The 19,657-nt window shown below is 45.8% G+C and overlaps 1 protein-coding gene across 10 annotated transcripts in view; it reads right to left on the bottom strand.

Annotated features, from left to right (window-relative positions):
- Positions 1-19,657, bottom strand: part of BMAL1 (basic helix-loop-helix ARNT like 1) — a 103,306-nt gene that overhangs the window by 15,867 nt on the left and 67,782 nt on the right. For 3 of the 10 annotated variants that reach the window (XM_084893782.1, XM_084893785.1, XM_084893784.1), the window contains 11 exons: positions 19,174-19,299; positions 16,206-16,325; positions 15,225-15,371; positions 14,548-14,568; positions 12,827-12,865; positions 12,470-12,511; positions 10,844-11,001; positions 9,081-9,160; positions 5,793-5,885; positions 4,638-4,755; positions 1,850-1,999 (listed from right to left, as the gene is read on the bottom strand). In XM_084893782.1, the coding sequence (XP_084749908.1) occupies positions 1,850-1,999; positions 4,638-4,755; positions 5,793-5,885; positions 9,081-9,160; positions 10,844-11,001; positions 12,470-12,511; positions 12,827-12,865; positions 14,548-14,568; positions 15,225-15,364 (841 nt within the window). In that variant the 5' untranslated portion in view covers positions 15,365-15,371; positions 16,206-16,325; positions 19,174-19,299. Of the gene's footprint in view, positions 1-1,849; positions 2,000-4,637; positions 4,756-5,792; positions 5,886-9,080; positions 9,161-10,843; positions 11,002-12,469; positions 12,512-12,826; positions 12,866-14,260; positions 14,502-14,547; positions 14,569-15,224; positions 15,372-16,205; positions 16,326-19,173; positions 19,300-19,657 lie in introns of those variants that run through there. The other 7 variants (XM_084893786.1, XM_084893788.1, XM_084893787.1 and 4 more) reach the window with 4 other exon arrangements.

The raw sequence follows: 19,657 nt of genomic DNA, 5'->3' as shown, positions 1-19,657 counted from the left end.
GCTGAAGATGAACTATCACCCCGTGTCATGTGTGTTTAGTCGAGTGGTCAAACCAAAGGAGAGATATGCGTCTACCTGGGGAAAGGAAGGCTGCCCAGAAACACAATGTGGATGCAGATAAAGAAGGATGGGCACTGGCTCAGGGTCGAGGATGTGCAAAGGCTGAGGATGGACAAAGGCTGAGGACGGACAATGGCACAGAGCATATCCAGTACAAAAACATCACGGAGCTCTGCCTGGCTCAGTGAAAGGGAGGGGCTGGGGGTGCAGCTGGAAAGGCAGGTGGGGCCTTGGATTCTTTGCTAACAATCGTGCTGGTCTTTTCTGTTAGGAAATGAGGAGCTCCCAACGGGATTTAAGTGGAGAAACAGCAAAATCAAATCAGGGTTTGGAGGCTCTAGAAGCAGATGACTGCTGGAAGAGGAAACCAAAAGGAGGAGAATCATGGTGAGAGTTGAGGGCTGTGCTGGGCAGTGCCCTGAGGAGGCGGCCGGGAGGACATGGGAGAAACTGCTGAGAATTCCTGGGATTTGGTATGATTATCCAAGTATTTGGCCTGAAAGAAAGCAAATGAAGATAACTCGGAATTTTTTTAGTTGAGTGGCTGCTGGAACAGCCCACTGACTCAGAGAAGAGAGTTACATGCTGGAGAGAGAAGAGATTTCACTTGGGGACATAAGAAGTGGAGCACTTTTATGGGTTTCAACCATAAATTCCTTGGATGTGTGTACGAAGCATCAGGTCTGTGCAAGTGACTGGGAATTGTAGAAACCAAATCCTGTTAAGGATTTAACTTTTCTTCAAGAGCAATGGGAACAGCCAAGAGTTTGAAGTAGGGAACTGATAAGACTTACATTTTAAAAAGGCCTTTCTGGAAGGTGTGTGGGCCTACTTTATAAAGACGGGGGAGGGCTGAACGCAGCCTGGATCTGGGAAAGCAGTGAACGTGGATAAACATTTCAGATACCTTCTGCAGAAGGAATTCACTGTGGCAGGGCTTTGTGACTGGGGTGGGGCTGAAATGGGGCTCGAGGGTACCTCTCGGGCTTCTAGTTTGTGCAACTAGGTGGTTTACTTTTTGCTTTATTAGTTTTTTGCCGCTATTAATATCAAGGAGAAGCTCAGGTGGTTACTTTCACATCTATCATATTTAGAGGTGCCCTTGAGATATCTAAGCAGGTGGATTTAATAAGCAGTTAATTTATGGATCTGGAGTTCAAAAGAGAAGTCTGGGCTAGAATATAAACTTGGAGGTTATTCACATATAAATGACATTGAAAGCTAAGGGTTCACTTGTGGACGGAGCAGATCCAGAAAAGAGAAGGTGGCCTCAGGGCCTCAGACAGACGAGGTTTCCCTCAACAGGAACTAGGAGGAGAGGCTGGAGTGGCCGAGGGTGGGGAGATGAGAATGGGGTTTCATGGAATCTGAGGAAGAGAACGCTGGCATAAAAATGATAGATGGCAGACAAATGAAAAATGACCTTTGCATTTAGCATGAAGGTCACTGATGAATTCAGCAAGAACAGTTCTGATGGATGGGCAGGTTCCTCAAGAGGCAGTTAGAAACTGTGGATGGGAGTATCTTTCCCATCCAATGACAACAAGCAGAATGTAAGCTGAGGAAGCCTTCCCATGCTTTGTGGCCCTGACAGCCCATCAGGGCTTCCAGCTCTGTCACCCCATCCGTCTCCCACGTGGTAGACAGCAGGCAGTGGGGTCCTGGCTGCAGTCCTGGGACCTGCCGCTCTGGCCAGCGGGGAGACACTGAGCCAACAACCTGCTGAGCACTCCCGTGTAGAAGCGAGCATCACCTGGGACAGGAGGCGACAGAACTGAAAAATGGTTACCTTTTTTCTTTGAGCAGGTGGAGGGGAACTCCTTGTCTTCAACCTTTACTGAAGGCCTGTTACACTTCATCCTACAGAAGAAAGAACGCCGTGCTCCAGAACATAACCGAGATGGCCCAGGGGTTATATCTGTTTTAACTGGGAGTCCAGCTGCAAATCAATACACAAAACGTGATAAACTGAGAGTAGTGTTGTCTGTCAGGAGGGGAATGTGACCTTGAAGAAAGCCTTTCCTTTCCTGCCTCCCTGCTTCTAGCGGTGCCATGAGAATAACATTTCTCCTCAGGTTAGGCCTTAGAAGATGCCATACGGGGAGGTGTGTGGTCTAGCAACGTTTCAAGGTCACGTGGAATGCAGCCCCTGGAGGAATGGACAGGGCGCTCTGAGGGCAATAAAGAAACAGCACGGTGTTCCTGTCTGCCAGGAGCTCACGGCTGAGAAGGGGAAATGAAAGTTCATCATGAAAATACAGGGTGAGGTATGATTAGGGCCAACCTGTGCTTCCCAGGGAGGAAGAACACGTGCTAGGACCTGAAGGATGGGGAAGACTTAGATGCTGAAGTGGGATGAAGCAGAACACTCTTAACCTCTCAGTCGGGGTCCCTGGACCCCACTTAGGTCTGTGCTGTCCAGTTCTGCAGCCACCAGCTCCTGCAGCTGCTGCACACCTGAAGTGCAGCATGCTGGCCGGGTGTGCTGTGCGAATCCACACAGGATTTCAAAGACTTAGAACTAAAAGAGGTAAAAGATCTCACTTTGGATTTATTCGGTTAAATAAAATCTAGTATTACAACTAGTTTTACATTTATTTTTACTATTTTTGATCGCAAATGTGACTCATATTTGTGGTCTGCATTTATGTTTCCATTGGACTGTGCTGTGTTAAACCAACTGAATCGGAGTTTTGGCGGGGGGGGGGGGGGGAGGGGGTGTGTGTGGGGGGGTGGGTGGGGGGGTGGGGAATGTGACTATGACCTTGACCAAAACATTGGCTACTTGTCACTGCAGAAGCTGCTGCTGCAGATCCTGTTGGGGCAACTCGTGCCCACTGACCACCACGGGGTCAGGGCAAAGGCTGTTGCCCTGGGCTCCTCCTGGTCTCACCTTCTGCAACCTCCCTCCCACACTGCTGCCTCTGAACTTCCCAGAATGCCAATCCGAGCCGGTCCCATCTGGTCAGAGCCCCTCCAGGTGTCCCCACAATGGAGAGGTTTGTCCCACTGCCTCAGGGCCCCTCCCCGTGTCCTCACCATGGAGGGGCCTTTGTATACCAGCTCTCCCCCGCCCATGCGTGTTTTTTTCCAGCAGCCTCAAGCAGCCACATGGCGGGTGCCACACCTCTGCACCCACCCACAAATCATTTCCTCGGCTCTCTTCCTCTCTTTGTCACCCGGCAAACATTAATTCATCTTTTCAAACCCACCGCAGATGTCACCTACGCGGAGATGCCTGTCCCGGTGCCCACATGAGAATTAATCACCCGCGCGCTCTGCCTGGCACCACTTCTGTGGCTGCACCTATCATGCAGGGAGCTGGCTGACTCCATGTCTCCAGGACTATCTGGTAAGACACTCAAAGGTAGGGGCCAAACACCATTCATCTCTTTCTCGTCAGATCACTAAATGTTGCAAGGGCCAGACTACAAAGGACAGTAAGTTGAGGGAACTGCACTGCACTTTTAGGAAGAAGAGGAGTGCCTTAAGGAAAAGGATAGTTTAAAGGCGATTCCTCTGGTGGCATTTCCTTCCAGGAATTAAAATGAGGGGCTTGGAAGCAGAAAACTGGTTAGGCCATGACTGCACTGTGCCAAGATGGGCCGGGAACTGTCCCATATGCTTTTTGTACATTAACATGCTTAATCCTCACAATAACTCAGACATAGGTACTGTTCTGCAGATAAGGAGGCTGAGGCACAGGGAGGTTAAGTAACTTGCTCAAGGCCACACAGTTGGTCAATGGTGGAACTAGGAGGTGAGCTGACAATCTGATGCCAAAGCCAGACTCCCCTGGGTCTAAAGGAGAAGAGAACTACAGACCCTCACTCAGGAGGCCCAGGAGGGAACGCAGGAACAGGAGGGGAGTGTGCACAGTGGTTCCACTGCGGCAAGAAGGAAGCCAGGAAGGGAGCCAATCTAAGGAGGAACTCTTTAGTAAAGAAACCTAGCTCTATTTCATTCCAAGTTGTCTTCCTTTTGTGAGGCTGCACAGAAATGATTATTTGGGGGGAGAAACAAATCAACTTGATGTGAGACCTTTAAACTTAGGGGCATATAACCGATTCTGAATTCCTAGGGGGAATTTCTGGATTCTTTAAAAAAAAAACAAAAAAAAAAAACTGAAAATCAGTTTGGCCCGGTGTGCTCAGTGGTTGAAAGAGGAAGTCACAGTTCAATTCCCAGTCAGGGCACATGCCCGGGTTGCAGGATCAACCCCAGTGCGGGGGATGCAGGAGGCAGCTATCCAATGATTCTCTCTCATCATTGATGTTTCTCTCTCTCTCCTCTTCTGAAATAAAAATATACTTAAAAAAAAAAAACCAAACTAAAAATCAGAAAGAATAAAATCAAAGTAGTTGTTTTTCCTCTTAATGAATTTGGACATTCAGGTTTTCTTCTTTATGTAAAAACAAAAACAAAAACAAAAAACAAATACAAAAGAATGTACATAATTCCCTTTTGCCAAAGATAGGAGGGAAGAGAAGGGACCCATACTCTGAACTGAGTGTGTCCTGCGGGCGCTGGGTGTGTGGTTGCACAGCGCTGAGGAAGCAGCAGCCTTCTCTACTCACTTTTCGCATCGATGAGGCGCTCCCGGGGGGCGGTGTCAGAGGAGGAGAGCTGCTCCTTCACTTTGGCAATGTCTTTAGGATGCAGGTAGTCAAACAAACTCTGGCCAATCAGATCATTCTGTGCGGATGAAATATCAAAAATGACAAGTAGAAATTATCTAAGTGCTTTCCCTTAATTTTGTATTTTAAGCATGACAATTTCAACCATTTCATATGAGAACTTGCACACAAGTGCACTTTGTCTAATAGATATGGGCATTGGGAGACTGGTGCCAATAACACAGGGAAAAAGGGCCCAATTCCACAAACAGTTCACGCTCCTTGAAGGCAAGAATCTGTGCATTATTTTTTATTTCTGAGGACTGTAGCCTCTTGCTTTTTTAAGCCTCTCTGTTCCTAAGCAAGCTGGGTCACACCAAATGCTTCCATAGCCTCTTCTGCTAGCAGAGATAACTTTCATGTAAGACTGAAAGGAGTAAAATATTTGCAAAGCACGAAATTTACTTTAATTCTAATTCATACAAGTGTTATTTTGACTCTGATTCTGCCTAATCCAGTGTTCATTCAAACACCAGCATTCCACAAGTGACAGAATGAATGAATGAGTGAATAAAACCTCTATGGACACAATAGGTAAATAGCTGAGCTCTAGAAGCTTCCAAAAATGTTATTACTCGATCCTACAAACATTCACAAAGGGTCTGGATCGTTACAACCAGGTTTTAGAGGAAGCTGAGGTTCAGCAGAGCTATTAAGTGGTACGTCACTGAAAGCGCAGAACGGGTGGGTTCCGTTTCCCTGTTCTCTGGTATTGTATGATCTGCCCGACCCTCTCCTCTCCCTGGGCCCTCATCCTCCACCTCTGCCCCGCAGCTGTGGGGTATTTCTTTTGCAGCAATAAGAAAGTTTGAAAGCTGCTGCTGAGATCAGAGTCAAACCTTTCAAATGGTGAAACATGGATCATACATATGTTAAAAGATTTTTCTAAGTTTAATTTCTCTGGTAACAAGTAAAGAATTTTCTGGAAGAAGGTTTGGTGGGAGGACAATTATAAGCATTTCACATGTAACTTGTGTGCTATAATTATTCTGCAAGTGGGGAGACCTTTGTGGCTGCTGGGCGGCTGCCCACCGCCAACAGGGGCATGAGCAATACCTGGCTGTAGTTGAGGATCTTGAAGACAGACTCTGAGACAAAGAGAATCTTCCCTCGGTCACATCCTACGACAAACAAAAATCCATCTGCTGCCTAATCAGGAGAAATGGATAATCAATTTATCACACTTCAAGAAACATGACTGTAATCACTCTGATAGCAAATAAAGATATGTGTTCTAAGTAACCAAAGCACAGGACTGCTCTCATGGACAATGTCACAGGTTTGCTGAGAACAGGATGCTTAAAGCAACAGTCCTGTAAAAAGCAAGATTCTCTCCAAGGCAGATCCGTATCATCTAAGTCATCTAATGATTATAGGGAAAAGTCCAATTATTAAATTGTTTCAAAGCTGAATTCAGCATAACAACGTTCCTTTGATTGCATTACAATCCAGAGGAGTCATATGTTATGGCTCTAATTAAAACGACTCTATGCAGAACCACAGTCTGAGATTGGAAGGATTTCTAAGTTTGGAATCCTTTCTCCGATCTTGGCTACATCTGTTCGCGACTTGAACGGCTCCGTTTTTGGAGGGCACTGGGACAGTGGTTTTTATTGTGTTTTATGCTGACATTTGGAATAGGGCTGCATCATTGGTACTGTTTTAATCCCCACTTCTGCCCCCAATGACTATAATGTACACAGGATTGAAAGCTACTGCTCTCAAATATTATCCTTTGACCCAGGGCTAGGCTGTTTGTTCCTAAGTGCGATAAGAAAAGCAGAGCAAAAATTTCCCCTTAGATGCTTCTAACTTCTTTGCTTTACATACAAGTAAAAATCTAAAGTGCCAGTAAGGACAGGTGTAAGACAGGACAGTATTTGTTAGAGAGACGGAAGTGGGTAACTACCAAAGTTGCAGCATCCGAGAGCTTAGACCGTTTCATATGTGAGCACGATTCCTACACCCTCTTTTCAGATGGACAGACTGCTCAGCTTCTGCTGGGGTATCCCTACTGCCCGGAATCTAACCCACTCTCTCGGGGACTTGCTCTTTACTCACTCCCCCTCCCCTTGCAGGTCTAATACACAGTGGGTCAATCTTGCTTTGTTCACTAGCTCCCAGCCTGTTCTTGGGAAAAATAAAGGACCTTTGAGATACAGCTTAATACGAGGAACGAGGAAACGAATTCATGCACCAGAGGTTAAAGAATGGTGTGTGCACTAGTGCTGGGGTGAAAGGAGTGAATGAGAAGAGGAACAATTGCAATGGCTGTGAGAGAAGCCAGTGGGCCATCCAGCTGGGAGGAAGCCAGAATGAATCTTTCCTAAGTTAGGTTTCTGAGTAAGTCTGGGGCAAGGAATGACGGTGAAGGGGAAGAGACTTTGCAAGCACCATCTGCTGGAAGCCTCATTCAGTAAAAAAATAAAACAAAATAAGGTATTAATAACTTCCTCATTTGCCTTGCACACAATCATTTCCAACCGGGTAAGTACTTTGAGGCTTTGCATTGATGAAGCGATGAGGCACGGGGGTGCCTATGAAGAAGGTGACTGTGGCATCCTGACACCTGGATCTCCAAAGGCCAGTGACCACAGTCAGTGTGAGGGAGGCTCAGTGCATCCGACCCTGCTTCACTGGGCAGATGGCACCACCAGCGGAAGGCGTGGGGTGAGGGGACACGGGAGCAGAGGCGTGAGGACACCTGAGCGCTCTGGGGACTCAGGAAAAAGGCTGGCTCGCTCCTGGAGGAGGATGTTAACAGGTAATCCAGAGCCCTGGGAGGGTCTGCCTACTTTTCAAATCATGGGGAAGCAGGGTTTCTAGGTATTATAAACGGCCCAGGCCGACTGCTGCCTGGCACACCATTCCTTAGATACTCGGAAAGCACTTGATGAGGCCGGCAGTTAGTCAGCTTTGTAAGGAGACAGAAGTCCAGTTCCTGCTGCCAACTGTTCGAAACAGTCTGAATGGTCCTTGCTTCTGTTGAAGCAAATTCCTGGGGACGGGGTACCTGGAATGGGCAAGGGATTAGACAGGACTTCGCAGCCACTGACATGCACCAGCGGAGAAAGGAACGTTTCACTGGAGAAGACAGAACATCACTGATGTTGCATGAAACAGAAGAGCAGAAAGGCAAGACCAAGATGAAGTATTTAGCTTGAATAGCATTAAAATTCTTGTTTCATACCCTGGTAAGTTTGGACATCTGAAGTTATTTAGAAAAGCAGCAGCAAGAAAATTACTAAGCATTTGTCACTATAAAAGGAGCTTATTTTATATACAACATATTATATATACAATTATTTTTTTTCCTTAAAAATGTCATATTACCAATATGGCAACGAAGACCAGCCACATAATTTGTAAGGCTCTGTACAAAATGAAAACACCGGGACTCTTGTACAAAAATATGATGTTCAAGCTGATTCTCAGAGGGAAGGTGGGGGTGGGTGGATGGGTGGGACGAGATCAACCAAAGAAATTCTATGCATAACCCATGGACACAGACAATAGTGTGGTGAGGGGCATATGTGATAATTTTGGCAGAGCACCAAAGCCAAGCCTGGGCCTGGGTGACTGCCGAGGTCACATCCCAGGAAGCCTGGTGGTTTCTCTGGATGTGCGGCTTCAGCGAGCATCCTCTGAGAACAAGGACATCTGTTGGACAGGAATGCAGGAGAGGGCAGAGTTGGGTCTGAGTAACTGCCCTGAAAGGGGTGGTCCACAGGGATGTTTCTGAATTCCATTTCTTTCCCTTCCATTGACTCTAGCTCTGCCGGGAACACCCCTTGGAGCCCCGGGCAGACCCAATTCTGCGGAAGGCCGTGTTCCCATGGCGCAGCCTCAACTGCCTCTGGCAGAGACCGAGGAGCTCCAGTCCAGCATGCGCAGCAACACCTCCTCCGTTTACTTTCCTCCCTGGATCATGGCGTCTTGGAAAGTTTTGCTATTTGGAAGGGATTCTGGTGTAAAGATTTCGGTGGATGCTTTTGTGCTACTGGTTAAGTGAGAATCAGAGAAATTCTCAATTGTTCAGTGTCAGTCCCGTTCTAAAATCTTCATGCAGGAATGTGGTTCTTAGCTACTGCCTATTTTTTTTAACGAAGTCCTGCCTCTTCTGATTTAAAACCACAGTAGCACAGACCTTCCATCTTTGCTGAGCAAGGGCAGAAGGGGAGGAGGGAGGTTTCAGAAGGAATGCGAGGCCTGTCCAAGCAAGAAGATAAAGAGGAAGTAGCTAGAACACTTCAGGGTTCAGACATCAAATTCCCACATCCTGGGACTTAACCCTGAAATCAGTAAAAATAAGCGTGTGTAAAACAGCTCATAATTGCAACATACCCTGAGGATGAGGTGCTTCAATTCATCATCTGACAGAAAAGTTGGTTTGTAGTTTGCTTCCGTGTATGGATTGGTGGCACCTTAGGGGGGAAGGAGAAAGAGTTGGCTCACTTTGTATTCAGATATTGTCTCATTTTCCTTCACTGCCTCGAATCTACCACCGGAAATTTAAATTTGACCATCTTTTTTCTTCACTGAGATAAGGCGAGACCTGGTTTTGAAGAGAACCTTGTAATACTGAAGAGAATTCCACTGAAAAGAGAACACTGTTGCTCACAGGAGACTGAACGAGCGTGCTTTTGTCACCACGGGGAAAACCAAGGCTAATAGAAGGAAGTTACAAATCTGCTTCTGAGAGAAGGCAGCTCTAGAAGTGAACTGACTGAGGCACCTGGGGTCGCTCCCTCCTCCCAAGACGTGTATTAAATGGGCTGTCTTGCAGCCCCTTGAATCACCACTCCACGCGCGTGGGAAGTCATCCAGCCTGGCAGGCCGAGTAAATATATCATAGAGGGCATTTAGTGTGAGCTCCCCTTCACTGCTGGGGAGCTAAATGAGCCTGGCAACCCAGAGAAATGCATCACTTCAGTAAACGCAATTCTAGCTCGTGGAATGGAACAAGACTTGTGTTTAAAAGGCTGTCAGTCTGGCGTCTTTTAGAAGAACACTAACTTCACAGAAAAATGCCAGCAGTAAGTGACTTGGGATCTGCAGAATGGTGAAGGGAAGAGTGAAGAAATACAATGAAGCAGATCCATAACAATTCAAAGCACCAAGGGGAAGGAGGTAAACAGGACGTGTCTGTGACCTCCATGTCAACCAACAAGCACGGATTGTTGGTCCACACCTGCTTCTGTGATAACTGGAGTTTGCACTCTTCTAATTTAATAGAAACTGGCTGATAGTTTAGTTTCTACCAACTCAGCTAGTATGAATTTTTAAAATGCCATTCTCCAAGCACAGGATACAATAATTATATTTTTGAATAACGATCAGAAGTCAGACAATACCCCGCTACGTCTTCTTTTTGGTGGCCTTGTAAGAACTAAAAAGATGCAGTTCTTTTGCCACACGGCTTAGAGATCTGACTGAGCGCCCACTTTCCAATTTCCTCAAATAGCCCAAGACTAGCTGTGGAAAATTCCAGGAACAGCATTCACTAAAAGGCTGATAATGTTTCAGATTTCTCCTGTGGTTTGGATAAGTCACTTCCACAGTTCTGCCTCGTTTTCTCAACCTCACCACACTCAGGGAAGAAGGAAAATACTGCCTCTCCCATAAAGGGTCTGGCCAGTTTGGGAAAATCCTAGGAAGATGACTATGTCAGTGTTCATTCCTGACGATTAAAACGCAGCAAGAATCATGAACCAGTAACTCTTCAGAGGAACCATGATGGATTTTCCTCTGAAACGTGAGACTGACTTTTCTGGGTCACTCAGTGCACTCAGTTTCTGAAGTTTGTCATGTATGCATGGGGTCTGACTACATGCACACAGATGGGGCATCAGCGGTGCCCTCTCTGATATGTGCATAGTCTACCACACACAGAGACATGCTCACAGCCTCTACACTCTGGGATAAAAGGCTGTGTAATTGTTATCTTGATACTCACTTCATTGGGCATCATATCTACTGCTGAAAATTACAGGCATATTACTCAAGGCGACACATTTGCAAATCAAACATTTGCCGTAGAAACATTCTAGGCAAGAGAGCTACGTTTGTGGACAAAGGTGTAAAGGACAATAAAACTTGGGTCTCACCTCGTAATGTTTTCATGTGCTGAACAGCCATCCTTAGCACAGTAAGTTTATCTAATTTCCTGGACATGGCATTGCACGTTGGTACCAAGGAAGCCAATTCATCAATAAAGCTGTTCATTTTATCCCGACGCCTCTTTTCAATTTGACTGTGAGCTTCCCTGAACAACAATATGAATAATGAACTCTATAAAACGTAACCCAGCATTAAGGAAACGACGACAAAAATAAGATATAACTGTTTTCAATGATCATCTGACAAGGCAAATTCAGAATTTGCAGACTGCTTCAAACTGGACTTTTTTTATTGAAGTCACTAAAGATGTGGCCTCTCTGCTAGGTCAGGATTAGTTTTTTAAAATGCTTATCTCGTCCTTCCTTAGAATTAAGAAATGGTTTTAAAAACTGTCTTTTCAGAGTAAACTGAATGGTTAATTTCTCATTTCTTTTCCTCTCAGCATCTATAAATTTGGATTTGAAGATGGAGGCAGATGAAAAAAGGGGGATGGTAGAGTTTTTAAAAGAGCAAAACATCCAGAACCGCCATCATATCAGCAAGGGTCCCGTGGTTCCAATCTCCGAGGATTGGAAGGAGCCTGCTGTGTGGCCTGCCAGAGACTCGCTGGTGGAGCTGCCAGATAATTAACGCTGCCATCCTTAGGTCACAGATGACCCCACATAGATATAGCAGATGCTACATATGTCCCAGAACTTCCTCCAAAGAGCATCACACTCCTCCCTCCCCGGAGCTGCTGCCCCTGCACGCACTCCCTGGCTGGTTTGCACCTGCCATTTGTGACAGCCCCCTAAAGAGGGGCATCCATGGTGGAAATGTAGTTCCCTGCTGCCCTGGCCAGGTAGCTCAGTTGGTTAGAGCCTTGTCCTGATACACCAAAGTTGCAGGTTTGATCCTTGGTCAGGGCACATTCAAGAATAAATGAATGAATACATAAATAAGTGGAGCAACAAAGTAATGTTTCTCTCTCTCCCTTCCTCCCTCTAAAACCAATGGAAATTAAAAATAATTTTTTTTTTTAAAGAAAAAAAATGTCGTTCCCTCTGCTGCCATAGCAACAGAACCAAGAGAGCTCCTGCCAAGGCGGGTCTGCCAGAGAAAAGCGAGAAGTCTCGGGTTAGCCAAATTCTGCATCCCTCAGTTCTGTGCCATGATGGCTGCAGAGCAGGAGGGTTGAGGACCACATGGACAGGGATAAGCAAGTGTGGTTGGAGGCAGGAGGCAGGAGGCACCATGTTAGAGGACCTATTCCTGGGAGCAGAGCATCCCCCGTCCCACCTTCAGGAGCAGTTTTCAGGGCAACAAGGATGAGGGGCAGCCCAGGAGCTGCATCACCGTGCCTCCTCCAGGGCCCTACAGGCAGAAGGATAACCTGCCAAACACTAGGGTGAAACCTTAGCCTTGATTTATTTTCTGCTCCCTCCAAAGTCCTTCGGGTGATCCATGCGTAGACAGGAAAGAGTGAAGGCCAGCAGCCTGCAGGGAGGGACGGGCAGGAGGCACAGACATGACAGTGTCGAAGGAACTGCTAGACGGGGACCAGATGGGCAGAGCCTCCTCGGCGGCCCCCAGGAAACCAGGACAGTGAGAGACAGAATGAGGCCCCTGCCTACCTGGCATTTTTTATCCTTCCTTGGTGCTCTGTGTATTCTAACCTGGAAAAAAGCAAAAAAGCAAAAGATAAAAACAGAAACTAATGTCTTCTTTCCTTTTTAATTAATTTCTCTGTTTAATCCCTGTTATCCCTCTCTACAACGCACAACGTTGATTGTTAGCCAGACTGGAAGGTGTGTGTGTGTGTGTGTGTGTGTGTGTGTGTGTGTGTGACAATCTTGAGCCCACAGGCTCATAGCCTCCTTGTTTATCCCTCACTCAGGACAGGGTGGAACCTGCACCAACTAATAGAATTTGCAATTATTCAAGGAAATGACTATAAGGACCCTGACGTTAAATGACTAGGTTCACGGTACCTTCCATGGGGGTCATCTTTGTCTGTGTCCATGCTTTCCCTGAAAAACAAACAACACAAAAAACACAAAAAAAGAACGTAACTATTAAAGACATACACAATGCCTTCTAATCATAATGCCAAGGGCTCTCATTTGTCCAGAAATCAAACAATTAGAAAGGTCAAATTCCATAGTACTGATTATGAAAACATAATAAACATATATAAATAAAGAAAAACAACTTGAAACTGCTAAAAAAAAAAAATGCAGACTGGTTTTCCAAATCATCAGATGAAATTTATATAATATCAATAGAGTTTTCATGTTAACATATTTTACCACATTTTGATTGTGTGAAAATTGGGAATAAGTTGCACTAATGGAAACTATTTGTTCACCAGCGTATCCAAGTAACTATAATACCTACAATAACTGGTTCTGGATAAATGGAGCTTATTCATTTGCAAAACCTATTAAGCATTGGATATCTGTGCATACACATACTAGACTGGATTGTGTGGGAGACTGAAGTGAGGAGGGGAATCAGAGCACCAACAAAAAAGTGCTGAGCAGAGCCCCGAGGAAGCCTTTCAGAGGCACTGCTAACCCCCGTGTTCTGGTTCTCAGCATGTTGGGAACACCACGGAATGGGACAGAGGAGGGACTGGGCAGAGGCTGTGGGACCCTATTTGGCTGCAGAGGGGGCTGGGGTCCCAGCATGAACCTGCCTCCCTTCAACAGACTCCAGAAATCCAAGTTTCATGGCATCTTATGTTTCAGTAGAAAATCGACTGGAATTCTCAGAGAAAGGAGTTCAAGGTCACCAGGATCAGCTCACAGTCTTATTCAGCTCCTAAATTTATCGGCAGGCACTGACTCCCACCTGGGCGTCTCCCCTGTCTCCTTATCCACAGAAAGGAGGAAGTGCACCCTGCACACAAGGTATTTCAAGGGCAAAAATGACTTTTTCAGGAGCACCAAGTCAGGGCATTCTAGGGCAGTGGTTCCCAGCAGCACTCCAGTATCCTCGCAGACAGTGTCTCACGCTGGCCCCGAGTCTGGAGGAAATCACACAGCCACACGGGCAAATGGAAACTTCCCTCCCCTTTGTCTGGGTTTGTGTCTGTTTACTGAGGCCAGAGTGACCATCTCAGGGGAAGAGGAGCTCTGCCTGGCAGGTGTGACATTAGTTCAGCAAAATTATAGGGAAAGGGATCATGGCTGCTCCATTAACAGGGTCTCCCCGAATTCAAAAGACTTGCAAACTAGGGTCCCTGAGGGAAACCTGGTGACGAGGTTGGAAACCATAGATAGCAGAGGTCTTAGGACACATCAACAGTCCATGGAAAACATCTCCTGGTCTCTCTTTTGGGGAATGACTGCCACAAAAGAACACCCGCCTGGTCTTCACTCCCATCCCTGGGCATTTGCTCTGAGTCATCTAGGATAACTTACATATTAATCATAGCATCTCCTAGTGGGCATCTGACCTCCGGCCACTGAGCTCCCCAAGTCTGACCTGTGAACTTCAGCAGAAAAGAATCTGCTGTAGCGGGGACTCCTCCTTGGAGATTTTCCCTCATAAACAAAAGCAAACCTTTTAAATGGCCATTTGGGTAAGAATCCACACACAGGCCTCAACGAAACAAACGTGCCTTTGACTGTTCTCTATACACTGCCTTTTGCCCTAGTGTTTGTGCGGAGATAGAAAGAGTTGATTGTAAGTGTGAAAGTTTACTTACTCAAAAGAAAAGTCATCAAGTCTAAAAAAAAAAAACAAAACACATAAAAATACTATTTAATATAACAGGTACATACTCGTTTCAATGATGTTTAAGGGCAATATCAATGTTCCTATGCTTTTGGAGATGACCACTACTTACTTATTCTGCAAATACAGGGTGTCCCCAAAAATGTATACACACACTTTGAATAATTATAAAGGCAGTGTTTGTTAAAATAATACATTTTATTTTCAAAATCGAGCTATTGAACTGTATATACATTTTTTAGGGGACACCCTGCATTAATCAACTGATGTCTTCCTCAGGGAGGGGCCCTCAGTCAAAGCTCTCTCTGAAACGGCTCAGGTTACACCCACTGAGTCAGTCAGTCACTTGCTCAGAGGAGCAAAGGAAGGTAAAGGAACTTGGCTTTAAGGCTCTTCTTTCCCCCTGAAATGGACAGTCTGGGAGGGGGCAGATGCCTCAGCAGTGCTGGTGCTAGAGGTCCTCCCTCCCCCAGCTTGCTTCCGGGGCAAGGCAAAGGAAAACCACTGTGTGGCCTCCTGGATCGCATCTTTCACCCCATCCCTTTCCCCAAAGGGGGTCCCCCTTCCAGGAGGAGCAGCCCCCGGACACTCCTCGCCTATGAACTGTCGCTGCGTTCGGCCGGAAGAGGACTGGTCTGAGGGCCTTACTGGTAGTCGGTGGAGCTGCCTTTCCGCTTGCGCGTGCAATCCACGCCACTGGTGCCCAGGGAGCTGGAGAGGAGGTCTGTGGCGCCCGGGGACATGAAATCACTGATTGTTGAAGAAATGTCCATCCTCTGGTCCGCCATTGGGAGTCTGGAATTGGGACAAGGAAGCACAGAGGCGAGTTTATTTCCACGGGCTCTTCTAAGTGCTGGGGGGCCAGGGTGGTGCTGGGCAGCGACAGGTGCCCGTTTGCAGCACCCACACCTCTCACCCAGCCCCCGGAACAGGCGTTTGGCAGGTAGGAAAGAGCAGCGTGCCCACTTTAGCGCTAATACAGGTGATTTAGGCTCACTGTGCATTTTCCTGAAAAAACCCAGAGGACCCAGGTGAGGGCGTGGAAAAACTAAACCAGAGCCCAGGGCTCCGGGAGCTACAGCCCATGCTTCCCCTCTCTCCCGCCCTGCCCACCCACCTCGCCCCCGTGCCAGGACCAAGTGTCCCAGATGTTCTGTGAGAGTCTTAATTTCATTTTCTTCCAGCCAATAAATCAAATCAATGAAACAGATGATTTACTTGTTATCTTTGTATTTTTGTTACAACTTTTGTAAATGTCATAGGAAAGCAGACAATATACTTCCCCAGACTATGGGGGGGGGGGGGGGAAAGAATGGGACAAAAGTAAGTTTACAGTTGTTAGTAAGAAAAATGATATAGTAATTAATAAATAACAATACAAGAAATACAGTAATAAACTCTTTTTTTGTGTACTCACAACTATAAACCTACGTTTGCCCAGTATGGTCCCTCTCTCTCAGCACCCCAGGCAAAGTCAGTCCTATCTTCCCTGACTGTCCTTTCATACCCAGCATCCCCTGCAACCTTGCATAATGAGATGAAGACACTATAAAAATTTGCAAAACATTTTAAGAATTCATATTTTAAAAGCACAAAGTGAGCTGGCCCAAAAAAGAGGCTGACAGGTACCTTACAAGGAACTCCAGCTCCAAACCGGGTTGAAGAGGGCTGTGCTGCCCGCAGTCAGGGCCGGGCTGCCCAGGATGTGGCTGGGGCTCACTCCTCCTCTCTGGGCCCGAGCTTCCTCATCTGCAAAGCAATGGCTAAGTGTGAGCGCTTGTTTTCACTGTTACTATTAGGCTCACAGATTCCGGGACCAGGCCCACCTGGTCAGGTACAGTGCCCCAACTTTTCACTCTCACAAGCACTGGAGTGAGCATCTTGGTGCGTATATCTCTATGCATTCGAGCTATCATCTTTTAGGATAAATTTCTAAAAGTAGGAGCAAAAGGGGACACACCTTGTACGTTTGGTACACACTGAAACAATGTGCTCCGGAGAACTCCAGTAATTTATATCCTCAACAAGAGCTCTTGTCGATCTGAAGTTAAGTACAGACCTCATTGTTTTTTACTTGTATTTTTAAATGACTACAGATGGTGCTCCTATGTTAGAGGCATCTCTCGGTTTTCCTTTGTGTCCACTCATGGCCCATTTTCCACTAAGTTGTTTTCAATAGCTACAGGCCTCAGACCATGTTCACCTGGGCATGATGGGAGAAAAGCTTATAGTCCCCCTCCTCTCGCCCAGAGGCCCAGTGCTGCCACAATCTTGACTCCCCACTCCATTTGTTCACCCGCTCTGCTATTGAAGATGCCATACTTTCTCTCTGCTCCTCAAACCCCTAACATCTCTCAGATCCTCATTCCCAGGTGATAACTGCTTTCTACTTTGCTGAGAAAATAGCCCATCCAGGTGCTACTGGTTAGGACCCCACACCTAGCGAGTGCCGAGTTCATCCTCTCTGATGACTTAGGACACACACCAGGAGTCTCTCCCTGCCCACAGTCCCGGATCACCCACTTTCCGGTCCCCTGGGTCATTCTCATGAGGATAAAGGCACATTGCAAACAACTCTCGTACTAGAGGAAAGAAACCTTTGAACTCCATTCCCTCCAGTTACTGCCACATTTCTGCTTCCAATTCTTTTCCTCCTATTCTCCATAAACCAACTCTAATCAGGCTTTTGTCCCCATCATTCCAATAAGACAGCCTCCACTGTCACCAGTGACCTCCTCACTGCTAAGTCCAAGGGCGCATGTTCCATTCACTCCCTGTTTGACACAACAGTGACATCTGATAGCTCTGATTTCTCCTCCTCATTGTCTCCTGGTTTCAGAGATGCCATCTTCTCACAATTTTCCTTCTTTGTCAGAGGCCACTCTTTTTTGGTCTCTTTAGCTGGTTCTTTCCTCATCTCTCCCACCTCTAAAAGAGGGTCCGATGGTGTCCTTGCACCTCCCTCTCTGTCTATACTCCTTCCCTAGGAGATCTGTCCAGTTTCACTGCTTCAAATACTAGCTATGCTAGGACAACTCCCAAATTAACATATCCAGCCCAGACCCCTCTCTCTGAATTCCAAACCATCTCTCTTTGAATGTACAACAGAGACCTCGAACTAAAACATCCATAACCAAACCCCTGGCTCTCCCCAAGCCAAGCCTCTCGGTCCTGCTGATGCCAGTAAGCAGTATTTCAATTCTCTGGTTTCTCAGCCCTAAACTTGGAAGTCGCTCTCAATCCTCTCTTTCTTTCACAACTTGCATCCAATCCATCACAAATCCTAATAGCTCAACATTAAAAAAAAAAAAAAAAAATCCCAAATCCAGCCACTTCTCCATTTTTTTCCTTTATATTTCTGCTCAAATATCATTTTATCAATGATGCTTTCTTGAATATCCATGTAATACAACTCCCTGCCAATCCTCCCTAACCACCCTTACCCTGCTTTATTTTTTTCTATAGCCCTTGTAAAAATGTGGCCTACAGTAACCAACTTCTTTACTTCTTCTCCATTAGACTATAAGCATGAGAAAAGCAGGGGTTTTGTGTGGTTTACTGCTTGCATCCTTAGCACCTGGACCACTTTCTAGCACTCACAGGAAGCACTCAATAAATGGATGCTGAATGAATTTATTTGTATATTAGAAATATATCCTTTGTTCATCATAGATGTTATAAATACCCCAATTTTTGCCTTTCAAATTTGTTTATGGTATTTATATGTGATAATAAAAATGACATTAAAATAAAAGCCTTTTCTTACTCCCCAAATCATAATGATATTCTCTTTACTAATATTTTTATAATTTTACTTTATTAGTTCTTCAACCCATTTGGAAATGATTTTTGGTACACTAAAAAATTCCCAACCTTTTTTCCCTTCAATGGATAACCATCCCAACACCATTTACTGATTTACACATCCTGTTGTCCATCATTTGAAATGCCATCTTTATTGGTTCATTGACTATCTCTGGACTTTTTAATCTGTTCCTCTGATTTAGTTATTTCCATTCTAGTACTACACTATTTATTATTATGGCTTGATAATATATTTTACTACCTGGTAGAATAAATCCTTTTCCTCATTCTTCTTTATTTCCTGGCTATTCTCATTTATTCTTTGAGAAGTGTTTTATAATCATTTAGTCATTCTTATATTATTACTGACATTAAGAGAAGTGGGTGGGGATTGAGAATAGAGCCTGCCGTCAGGGTCCTGGTGGCCCTTCGGGCTGCATTTTGGGCATGAGTGCCACCTCCAGCCCACCTCTCTTTGTGCACAGCTAGGCGCCAGTGTTTCCCAAACTTTTGACATATGTGTACCCCTTCTATAATTTTCGTAATGCTGAGTACCCCTCGTACTCATGAGAACGTAGAATTAGGCACAGCTAAGCACGGTGCAGTGCATATCCCCACCAAACTCTTCCCGTACCCCTGGGGGTATGCGTACCACACTTTGGGAAATACTGATAGACAATTGCATGAGGCAGAATATTTGAAGTTTCACCACTTCCTGAAGGAAGAACTACCCTGGAAGCTGCCCATGAGCCAGTGGGCGAGGGGGGTGGGAGGAAATATGATGACTTATTACCTGAAGTTAAGAGTTCTTCAACCTCGGATCCACCGTGGGGGAGTAAGGAGCCACTGGACTTGGTCACCTGAGGGCGATTTTCATGTTTTGCAGTTTCCTTTCAGGCAGTCAACTTCTTCCAGAAACCTGCAGCAGGGCCCACAGTAAAAGAAAATCCGGACAGGTCACTCTGGGGTAAATACACTTTAAAATCTTGTATTAGGTAAGGGAGACGAGGGAGCTAGCTCAGAGCTCCTAGTTACAGGGAGTAACTGGGCTGCCCACAATCCCTCCGTCAGCGCCTGTTAGACTAACTACAGACACCCAAGGGGGTCACGTGTTGGTGGTTTAGTTTAACAAGAGAGATGTTAGTAGGAGATACTTTCTGTTAAAAACAATGCCTTTTAAGTGACTAAACACGGGTTTTGGGACATGGCCTTAAGAAAGATAATTATATTTTTCACTTCTCATACGGGGTCAAGCAATAACAACATTTAAGCAATAA

Source organism: Pipistrellus hanaki, assembly GCF_964339955.1.
Source record: "Pipistrellus hanaki genome assembly, chromosome: 9".
NCBI lineage: Eukaryota > Metazoa > Chordata > Mammalia > Chiroptera > Vespertilionidae > Pipistrellus > Pipistrellus hanaki.
The sequence above is the reverse complement of the archived record's forward strand: the minus strand, read 5'-3'. Positions and strand labels throughout refer to the sequence as shown.